The sequence below is a fragment of the Euprymna scolopes genome, chromosome 27 (genome assembly GCF_053919585.1).
Source record: "Euprymna scolopes isolate OS-2025 chromosome 27, ASM5391958v1, whole genome shotgun sequence".
Classification (NCBI taxonomy): domain Eukaryota; kingdom Metazoa; phylum Mollusca; class Cephalopoda; order Sepiida; family Sepiolidae; genus Euprymna; species Euprymna scolopes.
Window position 1 is genome coordinate 83858397 of NC_136508.1, and position 22712 is coordinate 83881108.

Genomic DNA, 22712 nt, shown 5'->3' on the forward strand with positions numbered 1-22712 from the left:
TTTTCAATACTCTTTAACTAACTTGAATTTTATTAACTTTAAAAAAGAAACAGAAATGGACAGACTACTGTACCCGGAGAGATTCAACGTAACCTATTGCTTCGAACTCGGAGAAATTATATAAGCTATGGAAACTAATTTTCAGAAACTATTTATCGACTATTAACAACAGCGAAATTGAAAAAAAAAATTCTTCGCCTTAATTAACACCATTTCAGCCGTAGTGTACGAGATAATTAGCGATGCCACGGACCACAATAGCGCGATAGAAGCCCTCGACGCTGCTTACATTAAACCGACTATGTTGTGTATAATAGACAGTTATTACACACGAACAAACAGTAACTGGCACAAACTATTGACGCTTTCATGCAACAGTTGGAAGTACTCGCAGTCGGGCATTTTTCAAGCCGTAACTGCTGAAGAAAACAGAAGATTGCACGCTTTTATCAGTGACATCTCTTCCTTCTCAATTGAATAACGCTTGCTCGAGAAATCCTTTCTCACACTCCAAGAAACCTGCGCAACGGCGAGATCACTGACACAGGTGGGAAGATATTCGGAAAGCTACGAAAACAACCTTAACATAGCCGCTGTTTTAATTCCTTTGGAAGGTGCCTATTTAGCACCTATAAAGGAAAAGGCCCCAACCCAAAAGAGTTCACTTCTCCTGTGGAAATGCGCGGCATCCGCGACTATTATACCCGGCTCGTGACGCCGAGTGTAGGAAATGTAAAAAAAAAAAAAAAAAAAAAATGGACATTGGGCTAAAGTATGTAAATCTTCCTCTTCTAATTTTGCTGTATTATTGGACCCTGACTCTCCATCGCCGAGTCTCACCTGACTAGAAACAGAAACTAAAGACATTACATACACTAAATGTGAAATAAATGGACATATGGTAAACACGATGTCCGGGTAGCATGGGAATATTTATCAGCAAAAATACCGCAAAAAAAAAAACTGAAACTCTTTACTAAACAAAAAAACTACAGCTGTGGCAGAACCTAAACAACACGCCAAAATTTTTGGCGAAACAATTGTAGACATTACACAAAAAAATAAAACCCATTCTGACATGACAGTAGAAGTGATTAAGGATCTCTTTATTGACATAATCGGGAAAGATATCCTAAAAAAGTACAAAAGAGTGACTCTGAAATTCGACGGTCTTGAGAATGAACTCATTATTGGAACTATTAATAAGAATAACCTTTTTCCATCCATAATCGTTCCTCCGCCTCCTCTATTTTCTGACCTTTCCCCACGTACAATTCCTATTGCCACCAAATCCCGCCGCCACACCATTGCTGACAATAAATTCATAACAGAGGAGACTGCGAGGATGTTTAGAGAAGGCATAATAGTCCTCTTTGTCTCCTTGGAGAGCTCAAGTTCTGGTGAGCTCTAATGAAAATCACACCCCAAAAAATGGTCGTTGACTGCAGTGATACAATAAATAGATTTACAGAAATGGATGCCTATCCTATGCCTAACATCAATAAAATGATTGATGACATAACACAGTATATTATATTTACAACACTCAACCTGAAGTCCGTCTATCACCAAATATTGACAAGTCACAATGATCAGAAGTACACAGCATTCAAAATAAATGATAAACTTTACCAATTCACTCGTCTCCCTTTTAGTATTACTAATGGAGTAAGCGCATACCTAAGATGTATTGATTACATCATAGATAAGGAAAAATTAATGAATATTTTCATGTACGTAGACAACGTCACAATATGTGGAAGATATCATAAAGAGCATGACCACAACCTTCAAAGATTCTATGATGTACCTATTTACAATGCCTCCCCACGGGACAGAGTTAGACACCAGGGTTGTTTTTTAACGTGAAGAAAAGGTACAAAAATAAAAATTGTCTCAGTCGTGAAGGACTGTTCCTTCACCGAAAGAGAACAAGTGTAGCGAAAAGATATAATATCACACTGAATGAAAGCAAGAGCGCCATTTCGGCTACCTCTATCACTCTACTTGGATATACGATACAAAACAACCAAATTTGTCTTGACTACTAAAAGCCGGATACCTCCTCTCGAAATGCCATCCCCTCTAAATCGCACGTCTCAAAAGCGAGTAGTCGAAACGTTTTCGTACTATAGCAAATTTATTCAAAACTTCTCCGACAGAATATTATTGTTCAACTACGACATGGAATTTCCACTGTCCCTATCTGCCTTAAATTCTTTTCAAACATTGAATAATGACTTTAAAAATACTGCTTTAATAACGGTTGACCTCGATAAAGAATTTTAAGTAGAGCTAGATGCAAGTAATTACTGCATAGCTGCTACACTAAACCAACACGGTCGAACAGTAGCATTATTTTCATGGATATTGTTGTTGAAACACTTCGAAAATGGCGCCACTTCCTACTCGGCAGACATTTCAAAGTCATTACAAAGCAAAAGAGCATCAGTCTTATGTTCGACAACAGTAGAAAATCTAAAATTAAAAATGACAAAAGATGTTGGCGCATTGAACTGTCGCAGTATCATCTACCATCCGGGAACAGAAAATGCCGCCACTGACACGTTCTCTCGCATGTCAGCTCTTCGTGAGTTGCGTCTTCGATTCTGCCATCCTGGTGTTACACAGTTCTGACATTTTATCTGCCGTTCTCTTTAGACCAAATAAAAAGCATAACAAACTCCTGATCCTCCTTCCAGTATCTGAAACCCAAATTTACCAGTAGTAACAAGGAAATACTACCTTTCTAGCGATTAAACATCGATTTTCAAGGCCGGTTACCAATTTTTTTACATGGTAACAAATACCTACTGACCATGATTGATGAGTATTCTCGCTTTCCCTTTGTTTTCCCTGTAGGGACATAACGAGCAAAACCATCATCCGCTGTTTGAACTATTTCTATTTTTTGTATGTCTAGTAGGATACATACGAACCGAGCTACTGACTTTCTAGCGGGAGAAACCAGAGACTTGTTATATGGAAAAGATATTGCTACATCTAAAACAAGTAGATACCACCCAAAAAGTTAATGGACAAGTTGAAAAGCTCCTAACTCTCGAATGAAGAAGAATTTCATAATAGAAACTACTCTTTAAGCCCCGAGACTTCTAAAGAACTACCTACTAATGAAGGAGTGGCCGATGATGTATAAAAGAATCCTTTTCTCACCTCTGAAGATATCAACACCGCACAAGAATTAAATACTAAGGACTTAAATTCCAATGAATCTGTACGAAGGTCATCCAGAGTACGAAGAATCCCTAATAACTTGATGCTGGGCAGACAACCCTCAATTATCTCTTTCATAACCCATTTCATAATAGTTCTGGAAGTGGAAAATGTCATGGTTTTAAATTATTCTCGTTCCCCCCACTCCACCCCTCAAATATTATAGTTCCAACGACCCCTAGCGGTAATAAATTACCAAAGATTATTCCCCTTGGCTGAAAGATGTGATTCCGTCATTATGACTCTCATCAAGACCACGGCGCGCATATCGATTAGTTAATAAAACCTATATTAATGGTATACAAATCCATCCTCACTTTTCCTTCCCTTCAAACGGCAAATAAAAAATTAAAAAACTCTATTTATAATGGATCAAGACTGAAGGTTTGTTAAAAATTAAAATACACTTTGGTTACAAAACATGAGATGTTTACAAAATATAATGTTACCAAAGTTTGTGGAAAAACCTAAACAGTTGTATTTCGACAGTTGGCGGGAAGTTATCTTTGAAAAATAATGCTCCAACAAAACTTTTAGGTTGTTTAAAACGATAAGTTAACAGTTCGGACGAACCTTTGAAAGTTGCTATATAGTGCTACTAAACCGACCCCGTTAGAAAATTAAAGAAGAAGCCCGGTTCGTAACAATTATAGAAAAAAGAATAAATAAAAGGTGCCATAAAAGTGAAAACTTTTCCAAACCCTTGAATTGTGAAGTAGACAGATGAAAACATAACGAAATGGAAATCGGAAAAGCAAGCACGAATTAAAAAAATTCGAAGCAAGCTTTATTTACAAAATATAAATAAGAAAATAAAAATAAAAATGTGTGAATAATAAATGTTACATTTATTGCCTGTTTTTCGAGCGGAGAGTATATGAAATAAACAAAAAATCAAAACGAAATAAAATATCAGCCTGTAGACATGAGAGAAAATAGTGAGAGAAAAAGAAAGGGTAAATGCACAGTTCCTTTTTTATGTAGGATTTTAACTGTTCGTCCTTTCTTCGATATTAGTTACGCCCTCTTCTATCCGATTCGTTCTCTTCGTAGTTTATTTCATATTTGTTATCCAACTACACAACAAAGTTTGCGTTGATAAATTTTCACCTTTTTATTCGTATTCGTCTCGTCTGCGGCAACATCAGGATATAGCAAAAATTAACTATCCCTCTACATTATTGCCGTTGACCGAAAAATCTTTCTTTTTTCTCCTTATTTTTTCTTCTTTATTTATTTTTCATTTGTATTATTCGTTTCTGAGAAACTAGTGAATGTTCCGCTGTGTCTTTGGAGAGAAACGACGTTTCTCTCCAAAGACACAGCGGAACATCCACTAGTTTCTCCCCCCACCCACCTGTCATCTGGCAACTTCTGTCGTTTTTCAACTGCCTTTCTCAACTGCATTTAACAGTTCTCTCCTCCTCCTCCTTCTCCATCCTCCTCCTTCTTCTTCTTCTTCTTCTTCTTCTTCTTCTTCTTCTTCTTCTTCTTCACGGCGCATATCATTTAAACGTGCGTGCTACCTGTGCACCCCTCTCTTTCTCTCTACAGATTTACTCTCTCTTTGCATTTTTCACGCGTGCGTCTTCACGCATGCGAGCTGACCAGTGTAGCCCCTCTTAAACGTCTGTCACCCTCTTCTTCTTTACAGATTCTCTCTTTCTCCTAGTCTATCTCCTCTCTCTCTCCCTCTCTCTCCCTCTTTCTCTCTCTCTCTCTCTCGCTATTTTTTTATGTCAACGACAAGTCAAAGTAAAATAATACGATACCTTCTCTCGGTTTTAAATTAAATAAAAGTATGTCTTTATTATAAATAAAAACTCTTTTAAATACATAATCCAATTTTGGGATTATGTGACAATAGTCATGAGATTTGCTAATATTGACCAGAAAATAAAAAATGCTAAAACCATTCAGAGTCTTGTTCACACTGTTGCGGGATGAGGAGCATCTTTACAACTGACCACACACATGAATTATTTGATTACAAGAGAGAAGCGCATTGATATTGAGAGATACAATATAAGAAGGGGACACCAAACAAGACAGTTTTTTTGTCAATAGCATTTATGATTTTCAATATTTTATATGATGAAACTACTCTGAAGACTTACAACAATGTTTACAAACTTAACAGAAGATATATGAAGTCTATGGATCTTCCACAAACACACAACTATTGAAACCAGAAGAGTTTATAACGAATATTTACAAGGAAGAATGTTTGTTATCAAACCGAACCATAATATAGTAAAAATGAATCCTTTGCATAACATGATTCAATTCATTGTCCTATCTGTTCACTTTTTGTCACAGTTGTTCTAAGGTATTGTTCTGAAAATCCAATATATTAAGTGCTGTCTTTCCGAACACCTGGGATGATTATCACCATTGTAGTTAATGGGTAGTACCCACTGCATTTCACCATTAAAATAATTATAAACTTTCAATTGATGAAAAGAGGATGTTGCAAAAATAAACCATATGGATACTTACTTCCTACAAGCAATGTGAAATATTGGGAACGTTTGCCAGAAAATGTTAGACTATTTTACTTGTCAGCAAGCTTCATCTGTTTAAAGTGAAGTATAGGATTTGATCCATTACAATATGCAGTTATTCGTGTTTTGTGGTAAAGAATATCTTCACATTTTCCTGGACAATTGCATAGAGTTATTGACATACCGCCTAAAACTCATATTGCATGAGAATTTTTACACGTGAATGTCGATAAATAGTTTTCATAATATAATATCAACTCATTAAACAGACAATGAAAACACTTTAATAGAAATAAATCATAAATATACTTACTTCCCACAAGCAATACGAAATTATATGTGCCCATGTGAGAACACCTTAGACGATGTTTATTGTCATTATGATTCATTTGTTTAAAGTGAAGAACAGGACTGGAACCATTACAATATGCAGTTATTTGTGTTTTGTTGAAAAGAATATCTCCACATTTCCCTGGACAATAGCATTCAGTAATGTTTACTTTGTTTATATTCCATATTGCATGAGTACTGTTACATATGTATGTTGACGAGGATTTGACATAATTTAATATTTTGCCATTTAAAGGAGTTATATTCGCACCGTGTTTTGCTTTCACTAAAAGAGAAAAGAAAGAAAAATGAACAAAATTTCATACCAACAATTTACCCATTTTTTTAATTCATGTACAGAGAAACACGATTTTTGCTTTTACATTGTTCGAATATAAGTATTGGTGGGAATAATTCTTAGTAATATTTCAGCAAAAGAAACAATCAACTAAATGACCCAAACATAAATTAAAACATAAAGCAAACGATATACTTAGCAAATAGTCATCAGAGACATGATTCAAAATGAAGGACAATGAAATTCATCAGTAACCGTCCTTCCTTTGCGCCTTTTCACTACCATTGCATCCATTCCTGATGTCTTCTAATTTTCCCTTTTTTCATCTTAATCATACCTTTCTTCTCTATCTTCGTTATTGATTTCACTTCAGTCAAGTGGAATGGATTTCAACAGAATAGACGAAACAAATTAGCAGACTGTTAGCTACTGTTACAAAGAAGTCAGTATTAGTCAGTAACATCGCTGCATTTTTTTTCTGTCCATTCCCAAACTTCCTACCAATTCTAACTAATCTTTGTTTTAATCAGCCAAACAATCTTTAATAGAGGTTATCTTTTCTATTTTCACTTCTTCTTCAGAAAAGGCAAACTCCCTGAGATAATGTAATATTGGATATATGTTTTATTTTGGTGAAATTAAAAGTTTATTGGCTTAATTTTATTTCATTTCATATATGTATTATTTTGTATTAAAATTATGAATGTGTTTTATGCCCATGTAATGAAATGCACTTTTATGTTAAACTTATTAGTTTATTCATCTACATTTCATGAGATGTATGTAGTATTTTGTATCAAATTGGGTTTTTATCTACATTTCGTGAAATGTATGTATTATTCTGTGTTTAAATCATAATTTTGTTTTATGTACATTTCAATAAATGTGTGTATTTTTATATAAGTTTGTTTTCTGTTCATTTCATGAAATGTACGTATTATTTTGTGTTAAATTAAGTTTATTTTATGTACATTTCATGAAATGTTTGTATTATTTTGTATTAAAATAAATTTGTTTTATGTACATTTCATGAAATGTTTGTATTATTTTGTGTTAAATTAAATTTCTTTTATGTACATTTCATGCAAATGAATTTTATGATGTTTTCGCGTTTAAATTTGTTTTTATTTCACGATGTTACTGAGAATTCTTAATTTGTGGGCTATGTTGATTACAACGCTTTAATATTCGGGTGAATTCGTTTCAGATAATCAAATTGAAGTTTTAACAAATTACGAGACTATTAGGAAACTATACAATATCTTCAATTTTCACTGAAAATAATATTAGATTGATATAATATGGTGTGGCTATATTTACTACAGACCATCAGACTTATGTTAAACTTGATTTTGTTCAAAATGGATAGATAAAACTTACCTCCTTTTTGGGAATGATGAGAAATCCTAGTCATTTCCTGGGTATCAAAATAATGAAGAGTTTTACACATAAAAGATGTTAATAGATGAAACATTGATGAGCTATTCTTGGCGACGCCATTGAAGTATATTTTGTAATTTCTTGTGATGATATACTAAACATATTTATGGTTTCAACAGGTTAAACAGCAGCAATGAAAAAACCGCCTGGAACAACTGTATGATGTCGTATTAAGGACCAAGGGCACACTATGGCGTCGTTGTTAGCAAAATATTTCATGAGTAGAAACCATAATCGCATGTTACAAAATTTAAGGAATCGGAATCGGGCATGTGCGTTTTTGACTCCACAGCTCTGTCGATAAGGTGTTATATAATTGACATTAACAGATACGCACAAGCATTTATATAAGAGTGTTGATCAATCACGCTTAAGTTTAAAATATCGTTTTCAGAGTGAATGCATAAATCTTAAGGATATTTTCTGGTAAATCGATAACATGTTCAGATCTTAGTTGATTGCATATCAAAAATCAAGAGCAACTTTAATTAAATCTCAAGGGCAACTTGTTTTCAGATCATGACTAACACGTGTTACATGGTCGTCGCCAAACAATATTTAAAGACAAGAGTTGACCATTGTTTAATGGCTAGAAGTAATTATTGTTTAAGGATCGAAGCGAAAAATTTTGTAAAATTTGGTAGGAAATCATCATTTAAAGATCGGAGGAAGGGCATTTTTAGACCTAAAAGGAGAACATTATCGAAATATCAGAGAAACTATTGGAAACGTTAGAGCTAAACCATTCTTTTAAGATCAATGAAAATATATGCTTAGAGATTGGAGGAAACCATTGTTTAATCATCAGGGCAATTATTGTTTAAAGATGAGAAGGAACCTTTCTTTAAAGATGGGAGGAAACCACTGTAAAAAAAAACCCGGTGACAAACATTATTTAACGATAGGATTCAATAGTTTTTAAACGTCGGAGTCAACTATTGCTTAAGGAGTAAAAGATACTATTGTATAAAGATTATAAGAACTATTGTTTAAAGATCGGCTGTAAAGCACCATTATTTAAAGATTGGATGCAATCTTCGTTTTAATATCAAAAGGGAGCGTTGGTTAAAAAATATACCTCCAAGGGAGGTAATTCTTGCTCCAAGCCTATTTCAATTTCATTTGTATTCAAATATGAGAAACACAGTTATTTTTGAGGGGGATTCGCAAGAATGTAAACTCATAGTAAATTTATGCCAATATTGATAATATTTATTTTAACAATATAACATTGTATATTCATTTTTTGTTCTTAATATTAAATCATACACTGTGTTTTAGAAGTAACATTATAAAATATAAATATGCCGAACATACCAGAACATAACGTGGAAAAGAAAAGCAGTAACACCACCTTCAACATCTGTAAAACAAACAAAAAAGATATATGCATTCGTTTTATATTAATGAGCTTTGAAACAGATAATGTATAGATTCTATTATAAAAAACATAACAATCGTTTATATTTAATTTATACCAGAATCTACACTACAATTTAATAAAAAAACGGACTTAAAAAGTAAATGAAATAAAAAAATCGTATTGTTTAATAATAAAAATGAAAATGCTTTTATTTATTGTGTGAAAATATTATTTATATGTTATTATTGTTTGAATTTTATAAAATGCTTATTTATTGTGGGAATCTTATAAAATGTTACATATATTCATTATATGTGTGTGAATCTCATAAAATGAAGCTCATATTTAAAATACTGGTGTGAATTTCATAAAATCCTACTTATATTTGATTTATTTAGTGAATATTATAAAATCCTGCTTATATTTTGTTTATTGTGTGAATTTAAAAAAATCCTATTTATATTTTGTTTATTTTGGGAATTTTATAAAACCCTTTATAAAACTCTTGTTTATTGTGTGAATATTATATGACCATCCTTATATTTTGTTTATTGTATGAATTTTAGTAAATAGTACTTATATTTTGTTTATTTTCAAAATCTTAAACGTAAAATCCTACTAATGTTTTGTTTATTTTGTGAATTTAAGAAAATGCTACTTATATTTTATTTATTTTGTGAATCTTATAAAGTAATATTTATATTTTATTTTTTATGTGAAGTTTATAAAATCCTACTTATTGATTTTAATAGGTGACAGATGTTGGCACATTTTTAATATGTGCGACATAAAATCATATATATATATATATATATATATATATATATATATATATATATATATATATATTTCTAGAGGTTGAAGGTTCAATCTTCAGTGCAGGTGATGCGAAGAATACAATTGTGAATTACTTGAAGCTTATATCCGAGAGATATAGATCATGCTACCTCTGTGGATTTAATAAAGGGTTCTATTCAAAATAAAAGTGATTAAATAAAAGGTTCTATTCAAAATTCTGAACAAATTCCCGACGTCAACAATAAGATTCCCGTGGTCGATAAAATACACCTGAAGAAGGTTAAGGTTACATCAGTTGAAAAGTTATGCGGATAATAGTCAGCATGAAGACATTTGTAATAAATAAGTCAAATCGTATGAAATGATGTCTTTAAATTATGTTCTCTTTATTTTAACGCTAGAACTTTTGTATAGGCATTCAAAATTGTTTTAGATTCTTGAAAATTCACTATTGTTATATTATACCTCTTATGAGGTGATTGACCAATTTTTATGATTTCAGGTTCAAATGAACAGCTACAACAGGAATGGGAATGCACTCTACTAAAGCGTGATTGTCACAGTTGGTGAATTTCAAGAATGCAATCTGGATGTGGGGACACTTTAGAAAAACGACATACAATAAATTTTTGTTTTAAACTTTGAAAAATGCCAGAGAAATGTACGAAATGCTTCAGACTGCTTTTGGACCATCTTGCATGGATCAAGCATCAGTTTTTGAGTGGCATAAGAGATTCATGGAAGGCAGGGAGTTTGGGAGGGATGAGAGATGTGGGAGAAGTAAGGAAGTCAAAACACCAGAGTTGATTGGCAAAATAAAGAACTGTCGTGTGTCTATAAAACAATAAGTGCACAATTTGATGTCAACGTGGGTATTATATACACAATTATTTGCGAGGAACTGACGATTCGGAAGATTTTCATGAATGCCCCAGTCCACAATTAAACTATTTGACTATTTCACCCTCTCTATATTCCAGACCTTGCTTCCTGTGACTTCTGCTTATTCCCCAAGTTCAAGGAAAACCTTAGAAGCTGTCGTTATGAGACAATTGAGGAGATGAAAGAGGATGTGATGGGAGTCATTTACATGCTAAAACAAGAGAACTTCCATTGGGGCCTTCCAGAAGTTGTTGGAACGGTACAAGTGCATTGCAGCCGGAGGAGATTATTTTGAAGAAGACTGGAATTTAATGTGTGTACTATTAATAAAAGTGCCCATACGAAAAATGTATGGAAACTTATTGAAGACACCTCGCATGCTATAAGAACCAGAATTTAAATGAGCTTTTTACAACAAAATATATATGTATATCTAAACAGAGAAAATGGTGTTAAAATGAATAGCTTAAAAATTGAGGTTATCTTGCTCTTTACACCACCATGCCAAACTATGATATATGAGATAAGAACCAGAATCAAAGATAAAACTAACAATTTGAAAATAACCCCACAGCTCGTTCTATTAATTTAAATTAGCAACCGTTCACAGATTTTAGAAAAAGAAGCCTTTATTTCCTGTACTATTTTACAGTTAAAACATCACATTGTCATAATTTCTTTAAGCCAGTGCCCCTAAAGAAGAATTACCCTGGCTTCATAAAATAGCCTGGAGACCCACGTTAGAATCCCCGATCGAGTTGGCTCAGACAGTTAGCAACAAGTATTTTGGACAAGAGAGTTGTTGAGGACAGGATGGCCTGCTTATGGTATAGACGATTCCATCCTCATGTAGTAATGAATGGTAGTGATTAAGAAGCAAAGGTGGCATAATAAAGACAAAACATATCGAAATATGATAACAAATAAATGTATATTGATTTACATAAAAATACATGGGATAGAGATAGTAAGAGTAAGAGTTTGTTGAGAAGGGAGGATTAAGTAACGTTCCTTGTGTTTAGTATTTGCTGAGAGGCTGACGGTAGGTCATGAGGCTGGTTGGCTGGGCATGCCAACCGGAGCGCATTTTCACCACATCTTAACTTGTTGAGAGTTCAGCGAAAAGAGAAAGAAATCTATAAAACAGGAAGTAACATATCTGCCTTTGCGCTCTGGTGGCCAGGCATGTGTCACGCGAGATAAAGGGCGATAATCGAGTTTAGCTTAAGAGTTGTGTCTGTGTGTCCGTTGGCTGGGAATTTCAATTCCCACAGAGTCACCACTTATCAAAGTCTAAAGCCACTCGAAAATAAGAGTTAAAAAATGTAAGGTGGTAGTGTGGTAATTGTTAATGATATAAGTTGGGTAGAATTTGATTATTTAAGGAGACGGTTTAATAAGAACTTATTTACATTAGACTTGAAGACTATCATACTGTATTCGGCTGAGGAGCAAGCCAGCGGAACAGTGTTCCATAGGCGGACAGTTCTAGGATTTGTTTGTGGAATCTGCGTTTAGATTAAGCCACAGATAGAGAATGGGGGGGGATTGTTGATAGTGGTTGTAGCTAGTCGAGTGTTGTTGTGAAAGTTTGGCAAAAGGGGATCATAGGTTGGAGCTGAAACGAGCACTTGCCATGAAAATAACTATAGAGCAGGGACAAGCTTGCAATGTCTCTTCTGTGGAAAAGTGGTTACAGGAAAGAGAAAAGGGCATTACATATCGTTTTGAACTCTGTCGAGGCACGATAGGTCGCACCGAGCTGCTCCTCTCTAGTTGTGGCAACAGTACTCCATTTTTAGGACGTACTTGGCTCTTATACAGATAGAAGAGTGCATTTTCTGATCTGAGATATCTACTGGAGCAATAGAATGATCTAACCATTTTTCCAGATGAACAGAGAGGTTTGATTTTAGCTGCATTTAAATTAATCATTCACCTTTTTCCCATTGCACCACGTGCTCAAGTTTGATTCACAAAAGTTTTGTGTGATTTGTCTAGCATGAAGAAGCCATTATTTCCTTTACTATTTTATTGTTAATAAATCCAACCGTCATAATTTCTTTAAGGTTCAGTGTCAAAATTTTTCAACACCACCGAAACTAGACGATTGGTTACAGTAATGCGCAACATAATTTCCAAATTGATCTCATCATCATAAAGCATTTTTTATGAGAGAAAAACGCGAATAACAGTTTGAGAAAAATAATTCCAGGCAACGACAAAAGTAAATTATGAAAAACAAAAGTAAAACCGAAATAAAAGTAAAACAGAAAGATCTCAGACATGCCGGGAAGTACATATTTATTTTTTAATTGAGACAAAACAGTTAAACAAAAATAAAAAGTAAAAAATTCCCAGGTAACGACGGAAACCAATAATAATAATAATAATAATGATGATGATAATGATAATGATAATAATAATAATAATAATAATAATAATGATAATGATAATAATAATGATAATAATAATGATAATAATAATAATAATAATAATGATAATAATGATAATAATAATAATAATAATAATAATAATAATGATAATAATAATAATAATAATAATAATAATAATAATAATAATAATAATGATAATAATAATAATAATGATAATAATAATAATAATAATAATAATAATAATAATAATAATAATAATAATAGGAGCGTTAGGAACAATTCCAAAAAACTTTGAAAAAAGAATGAGAGAAATTGGAATCAGAGGAATGGTTGGAAAGATACAACGAATAACGATAATGAAAACAGCTGAAATATTAAGGAAAACCCTTGAATGCGGATACTAATACACATGAGCTACATACGCAGACCAGACAAACTGCTGCAGAGGCAAAACATGAAGAAGTGTTATATGGAAACAAGAACATTGAAACTGCATATCTATAAGTTTTCTATCCCTTCCTCATCTCCTCCCATTGCTCCATCATCGCTCACCCCATAAGAAAGAGTGATGCCAAATAGTCGAGAAGGGTCAAGGATGATGGAAAGACCGTGGAGAGAGCGCTGACCAGACCTCCGCTGGACAAGTGCGAAGAGAACTAAGACCTTGGGGAGGCTTATTGCCACTCAATTTCTAGTGGAAACCAATGGCCGTTGCCATCGAGAAATCAATGGTAAGCAGCGGTTGCGATAACGCAAAGAGGTGGAGAGTACTGGAAGTCTGGGGAGACTTGGTGCCTTTCAGCTTCCAGGGAACACCGCAGATTGTTTTTAAGGAGAGATCTTTGATGACCTGTGTGAAAGCTCGTTGTGAGCCAATAATAATAATAATAATAATAATAATAATAATAATAATAATAATAATAATAATAATAATAATAATAATAATAATAATAATAATAATAATAAAAATAATCCACTGTTTATAGAAAGCACTGTTGCAATTCGTCTAATGATGCAAAATTCAAAATTTTACTGTTTAAAAAGCTAAACAAGTGCAGAATTTATTTATTAAAATTAAATTCGATGTTTCGATCCAGGGAAATAGTTTATTTTTGTAGATGTCATGGTCATGGTAAGGCTTGTTATGTCTTCAGATGTCGGTGAAATACGATGTTTAAAGGTCCGAAGCAGTGATCGGCGCTGATCGGCGCTGATCGGCGCGTATGTGTTAAGTAACATAAAATGCACCGTTTATAGTCAACACCACTGATATTAAAATACAGAATTCAAAATCTAACGATTTAAAAACCAAACAAGTGCAGAATTTATTTCAATAAATCAATAAATTCATTTATTAAAATTAAATTCGATATGTCAATCGATAATAGAATCTCCTTACTATAAAAAGTGGATTTTAACACACACACACTGGACAGATGCTTCACACTTAAATCTTGTGCTTCACCGACATCTGAAGACGTGCCAAGGATTACCATCACCATGTCACATAAAAGAAAAAAAATGTATTTTCCTGATGAAGATTCTTTTTTGGATCGAAATATCGAATTTAATTTTAATAAATAAATGTATTTATTTATTAAAAGAAATTCGGCACTTGTTTGGCTTTAAAACCGTTCAATTTTGAATTTTTATCCTAAATAATAAATAATTATGTATAATAATAGTGTTTTTCTTCGAGAAATAAAATGAAAGGAGATATCAGGCAACGCAAGTAAGTAAATAATATCCTTTAAATCGAGAGAAAAAGAAAGCAAAAAATAAAAACTTTAAAAATCCCAAGAGAAGTAAATATTCAACATTTGAATTGAAAAAAAAGTGAATGAAAAAAGGAAAAGGAAAACTTTGCAGGTTACGCATAGTGTAAAAAGATTATTCAGAAATATTTCCGAATTTTTTAAATGAGGATTTATAATTTAGATTATTTGAATTATTCAGACTACTGTTCTTAACTTGAGTGTTATTTTTACAACGTTTCGATCGCTAAATCAGGACTAAATTTCGAATGGAACACTATTTGATTTAGTGGGGTAATATATATATATATATATATATATATATATATATATATATATATATTCAGGCAGCATTTTTTCATTTAAACGAACATTGTTAAAGTCAGCAGAAAGCTTTTGTTTAGTTATACCTTTTGATTTTTCAATTTTTCTGATGTCTTTTGTGTGTGTATAGGTCAAAGGTATTAATAAATGTCTCATCGATTTTTTTCTTCGAAGCATGTCGCGATTTTTTTTTTTTTTTTTTGCTTTTCGTCTTTCGTCAAGACATCGTCAGGAGAATGTATAAGGTTGGTTGTGCTGACGGGCAGATAGTGTATAGTAGTAGTAGGAACGGTTAATACGTGCGAGGCCGTTTTCGCACAATGGGGAGGGAGGGAGATTCTGGTTGTGGAGTGAGGGCAGTCTCAGGAAAGGAGTTACGATAGGCGTTTTAAAACGTTTGGGCTGGATTGGATTGAGGACAGGGTTCTGAGTTCTTATATATACCGCTTCCAAAATTTTTAATTTTTTAACGTTGGTTTCATGGCGTATTATTTGTGTGTTGCTGACTAAAATTTCTCTAACTTTTGAGAGGGGGGGCAATTATGTTCTTTCTGTAAATGTTGCAATATAGTACTAGGTTCTACACTATGCATTGTGAGGCAATGAGATAGTGTGGTCGTTGTGTAATATATATATATATATATATATATATATATATATATATATATATATATATTACACAACGACCACACTATCTCGTGAATGGACTCATAAAAGACTCGAACAGGTCTAAATGTGAAAAAATGAAAAAGATAATACCCAAGGAGTTTAGAAGAATAAACTTAAAAGTAGAAATAGTTTCAAATACCAGAACTGTTAATTTCTTGGACGTTACTCTGTGTTAAAAAACAAACAAAATATATGCACCCTATAAAAAAAGATAACACTGACCCTATATACGTAAACCCAAATTCAAACCATCCAAAATCTATAATTAAACACATTCCAAATTCTACCAGGAAAAGAATAAGTTGCAATTCGTCTAATGTAGACATTTTTAACATTCACAAACCGTTCTACGATAAAGCACTTAAAGACAGCGGTTACAAAAATACAAAACTAAAATATATCCAGCCTACACCTAACACTAAAACATTCAGTAATAAGAGAACAAGGAAAATTATATAATTCACCCCCCCCGTCCAATTTAAACGTCAAAACAATCTTAGAAAAAAAATTCCTTAACATAATAAAACAACATTTCCCACCCAATAATATCCGACATAAAATATTGAATAAAAATAAAATAAAATCAAGCAATAGCTGTAGCGAAAACTTACAAAAATGTATAAAGAGACATAACATGAAGATTCCAAATAGTATATCTGAATCAAATAAAAATAGAACCACAAAATCTTGTAATTTTAGAAATAAACATGAATGCCCATTGAATGGAAATTGCCTAGTAACATTAGTAGTATACAGTGCAAAAATTTGCACCAAGGAAAACTCAAATAATGGTAAATATTATATTGGTATGGCCGATAATACATTCAAGGAACGGTTTAGAGGTCACAAAAGTTCATTTGAAAACCCCAACAGTAAAATTACTACATCACTTTCAGCTTACTATAAAGAACTTATTGACAAAAAACTAACACCAACCATAGAATAGAATAGTCTAAAAAAAAAAGCTAAAACATGTTCCTCACTTAGCGCTTCATGTTATCTTTGCCTTTCTGAAAAATTATTTATCATACGATTTAAAAACAGGGATAAGTTACTCAATAAAAGATTAGAAACTTCCATAAACTGCAGACATTATAAAGGACATTTTCTGGGTAATCTTAATATTACCTCTTATTTTACTTCACCCCCTTTAAATAATAATAATAATAATAATAATAATAATAATAATAATAATAATAATAGTAATAGTAATAGTAATAATAATAATAATAAAAATAATAATAATAAGAAGAAAAATCTGTATACTGTAAATATAACGTTTACTGCTTATTTTCCTTACGTATTCATATGTATACATATTTATTCGTTCTGTGTATTTGTATAGTATATGTTTGTGTCTGTGTATATATGTACTTGTCTACGTATCAGCATTTTTTATACCCATATACGTGTTTTACGGGTGATTGTATACATAATTTATATATTTGTTTATATATTTGTATATATATTTGTATATATATATGTGTGTATATATATATATATATATATATATATATATATTTATACGTATTAACGTTTGCCTATTTTGTGATGATATGTGGGGTTTAATATATGTATACTCGTTTTAATATGCTTGTGACGCATACCCCATACACCGATTTAGGATGGCACCCTAATTAATTTAACTTACCACTAAGAAGTAAACAATACCAGTTACATAACACCCTCTATTAACTAACTACCCAAACTCGAAGATTTACTCCTAACACGTTTTACCTTATTTTATTTAGCACTTAATGTATTGATTTGGAATTTTCCTTAAATATTTATCTACTCCTATTACCCAACATATATGAAACCTAAAAAATTGAAACAATTTAATTTAGGTTATTAAAATAAACCACCATGAAACATTTAGAAACAACTTTTAAATAGTTCTCAACTGTATCTTAAGTCTCTCGAGATAACCTTTAACAATGATCTCGATATAAAACTATAATAAAAATATTAATATACAATAATACACATACATATTGATAATAATTATGAGTAATAATAAAAGAATATAAAATAATAATATATACATCGATATAAAGGTAGATTAATGGACTTTATAACACATGATATATATGAATATATGTATATATATATATATATATATATATATATATATATATATATATATATATGGGTATATATCTATATTATTGTAGATATCTAAGCATACTAAAAGCTATAATTACCATTATCTAATATGCCTTAACTTATTAAAATACTAATTAAAATAAATTTAAAATACAGATATAATGGATTTGATTCAACCAGTATATATATATATATATATATATATATATATATATATATATATATATATATATATATATAATTCTAAGACGATAAAATGCCTGTATATGATATTTGTGTGTATTTCCGAGTACATTTGTATATGTATATGTTTGTCTGTGCATATATAGGCTTATGCCTTATCCATGTATGTAAATGCTTGCCGCATGGGTTGATATATGTATATGTTTGTATGCGTATATAATGTTCGATTGTTTTTTGGGTATACACTATGTACATAATGAAACAAAACAAAAATCAGAATAACTACTATTTAATAAGCTTAAATATTCCCACTTATTAAAATATAAATTAAATTAAATAAATAAATATCCAATCCAACACAAATAGGAAAAAGTTCAATGCTAATTTCCAAAAAACAGACACAAATAAAAATAATAATAAGAAAAATAAATAAATAAATGGAACGAGAAGACGTCAAATTTTTATTGACAGACTAGTTGATCCAATTTAGTTGAACATCTTCTATAGGTGAAACACCTCTAAATGACCTGAATTGAATCTTTACTATCACCACTGTGTTCACTGATTCCATTTCTCCTTCCCCTCACCTACTTTTTCCACACACCCTCTCTATATTATTATATTACCCCTCCTCCTTACCACTTTCATTAACCTTAAACTATCCTTCCAACTCTTCCTCCTTTTTTTTTTTTTTAACCCTCCCTCCTTTTTTTGTTTTTTTAACAGAAACTTGATCTTCGGAATTAATTTAACCCATAAGAAAATCAATTTCTCTCTCCTCAAAATTTGAAAAGGTCTGGAACTTTTTTTATTTTTGCACCTTAATTTTTCTTGCCTGATGATATCTAATATGATTGAAACGATCTGCACATCGTAGCCAGATATGACTGTATTTACATAAAGAATAAAAAATACAATTTGCTCTCTTTGATTGAGCACTATTTACGACCCTTGTTGAAAATTCAATTATTTTCAGTTTTTGGATATTTTCCTACCTGAAATATATATATATATATATATATATATATATATATATATATATATATATATATATATATATATATATATATATATATTCGCGCATATTTTATTGAAGAGGATCTTCGTTCTTCTTTTTATGATCTTTCTTTCGAATTTTTCTTGTTTTCGTACAATTATTTTTGTTGTGGGATCCAAAGTTCTTATAAAGTCCCCTAGTTTACCGAACGTTTTCGGTCTCGATTGACCATCGTCAGGGTTGTTCTTCCTGTGCATCCTACTTATTGATTGATTTGTTCTCTGTCGTTTTACTGTTTTTATTACGAATTTACTATGTGTAGTTTCGCCTAATTTGAATTTTTTTTCCTCTTCACCTTTATCGTGTTAGAATAGGTGGAGAATTCGGCTGCTTTTGTCAAAGTTTATTTTATTAATGGTTGGGTTTTTACTTTTTATTATTAATGCTCCTAGCATTATTAGTCGTTTGTAATAATTGCAAGTTTTTAATATGTTACTAACTCACATCTAAAATTTACGAACTAAACTCACATCTAAAATTTACCATAGAACATAATATAAACAATAAAATACCATTTCTAGACATACTAATTAACTCCGAAAACAACGACAAATTTACCACCACCGTATACAAAAACCAACTAGTAAACATTTCTGCCTTCTTAATTTTAACAGCTATTGCCCCAACAAATATAAAATAGCCATAATAAAAAAAAACTATTAGACCGAGCACACCGAATATCATCTAGTAAAATCCTTTTCTACAAAGAGCTAGTAAACGTTAAACAAACACTAGTTAACAATAACTTTCCCAATAAAATAATCGATCAAGAAATAGCCCAATTTATTAAAAATAAAAACAAACCAATTAATCAAAACGAAAACACTCTAATTCCTCTATACTACAAAAATCAAATGCACTATAATCAAAAACAGGACGAAATCGCCATAAAAAATATTATAAAAAGATACATAAAAATAAAAAATCCTAACAACAAAATAAAACAAATAATATATTATAAAAATACCTAACGAAAAACCTAGTAGTAAAGAATAATAACAACGATACAACCGATAAAATGAGTATAGTCAATGCAGTTTATTTGTTTAAATGCCCCCTCGAGGATTGCTACTCGAAAAATATGAACTATATTGGCCATACACACACTACATTGGGAAGACGTCTCACTGGACATCAGAACACCTCCAGTGCTATTTGCAAACACCTAGAACAAGAACATAACATAATAAACACCACCTCCAAACAATACAAAGGACTTTTAAAAAATAACACTAACATATTAAAAACTTGCAATAATTACCAACGACTAACAATGCTAGAAGCATTAATAATAAAAAGTAAAAACCCAACCATTAATAAAATAAACTTTGACAACAGCAGCCGAATTCTCCACCTATTCTAACACGATAAAGGTGAAGAGGAATGAAAAAAATTCAAATTAGGCGAAACTACTCATAGTAAATTCGTAATAAAAACAGTAAAACGACAGAGAACAAATCAATCAATAAGTAGGATGCACGGGAAGAACAACCCTGACGATGGTCAATCGAGACCGAAAACGTTCGGTAAACTAGGGGACTTTATAAGAACTTTGGATCCCACAACAAAAATAATTGTACGAAAACAAGAAAAATTCGAAAGAAAGATCATAAAAAGAAGAACGAAGATCCTCTTCAATAAAATATGCGCGAATAATGAAATTCTGCCTAAATATAAAAAACTCAAAGGACATATATATATATATATATATATATATATATATATATATATATATATATATATATATATATATATATATATATATAGTCATCCACATACAGTACTGTTTCGCTGCCTCACAGCCCATCAGTGCGGCCAGACATATATATATATTTCAGAATTAATTTTTATCTCTTAGTTTGTTTCAATAGAAATACTTTATTTCTTTTTATTTCAGACAAAAAATATATATATATATACAACTATGAATATAACTTTCAACTTAAAATCGGATGATAAATATTAAAAACTTACTTTGTTTCGATGATCCAGTATTGCAAGCGAGATCGTGTGGTTAAGAACGCAATGATGTTTGACAATAAGTAAAGTCCATAAAATAAAAACAAAAACAAAAAACAAAACCTAAGTGTTCTTTTGATTTTCTTTCCTGCTTTTCATCTTTTAATATTGTGCCACTTAATCATATAAACAGAATTAAATAATATGGCAGAGGAGCCACTCCCAGAACTACAGTCTGGCTTTATTTGGGCCCGATTTTTGGGTTGGTATGATTGTGTTCGATCCAAGGCTATCTATATCGTATTTCTATATCGTATGCTTTATCTCTATTTGAGGATGAATATTTCTTTTGTGTTCTGCCAGTCGCAGTCAAAATTCACACTGTTGGATATACTATAATTTCCAGAATCCGATCGATTATTTTTATATTAGATACCCAAGGATGGGCAAGCGTTCTTATAATCGAATTATTAAATAAATTTGTACAGTGGTATTAGTATTGAATGTGGTTATTATTATTATTATTATTATTATTATTATTATTATTATTATTATTATTATGAGAGAGAGAGAGAGAGAGAGAAAGAGAGAGAGAGAGAGAGAGTACACAAAAGACACGATCGCATGAGACTCCGGATATATTGGGAGGCGTATAAGAAGATTGGGGTGAAGTGTGCTGGAAAATGATTTGAGGAGGTGCCTCATGAAGTGAGAACAAGTGAGGATGGCAAGGTAGAGGTATAGTGGGACAAAAGTGTCATAACGACCAAGCAATTGGAACATAATCGTCCAAATTTGGTTGTCATTGACAAAGTCTCAAAAAACTGGATTGTAGACTTCTCAGTACCCTGGGACAGGAATGAGAGAGAGAAGGAGAACGAGAAGTGGAGCAATTATGCTCCATTAGCCTTGGAGATAAGGCGTATACATGGGGTTAAAACACAAATAATCCCGGTCATAGTTGGTACACTAGGAGTAGTATCAAGTCGTCTGGAAGGACAATTGAAAAAACTACAAATCCCCGATGTTTTAGGTGGCCTTTAGACCTCTGCTATTGTAGGTACCACCAACATCCTTAGAAAACCCCCTGATCTTTGAAGCTCCTGGTTTGGAGCCGGGATTAAGGGAAATCCTCTTGAAATTAATTCCATCCCTTTCCAGAGAGACGTTGATAAATGAAATCAAAATTATTATTATTAGTAGTAGCATGGGTGCCCGGCGTTGCCCGGGTGTTTGATATACAGGGCATAGAGATTTGGGAAAAATCTTTGTAATCCGTTTTCGGCCAGAAATTTGGCTGTTAAGGGGTCAAAGTTCAACGATTTCACCTTTGAGAACTCTACCAAATTCCTCCGACAATTTTGGGTATAAACAATTGAAATTTTAGATATAAGTTCCTTGGGCATGGGTCTAAC

The 22712-nt window shown here is 31.9% G+C and overlaps 1 protein-coding gene across 1 annotated transcript in view; it reads right to left on the reverse strand.

The window, feature by feature from the left end:
- The window catches only part of LOC145248628 (uncharacterized), a 157883-nt gene that overhangs the window by 122966 nt on the left and 12205 nt on the right, over window positions 1-22712 (reverse strand). Inside the window, exons 2-3 of the mRNA XM_080110305.1 lie at window positions 9124-9169; window positions 6052-6354 (exon numbers count right to left, since the gene is read on the reverse strand). Coding sequence (XP_079966431.1) covers window positions 6052-6354; window positions 9124-9169 — 349 coding nt within the window. The remainder of the gene's footprint in view (window positions 1-6051; window positions 6355-9123; window positions 9170-22712) is intronic.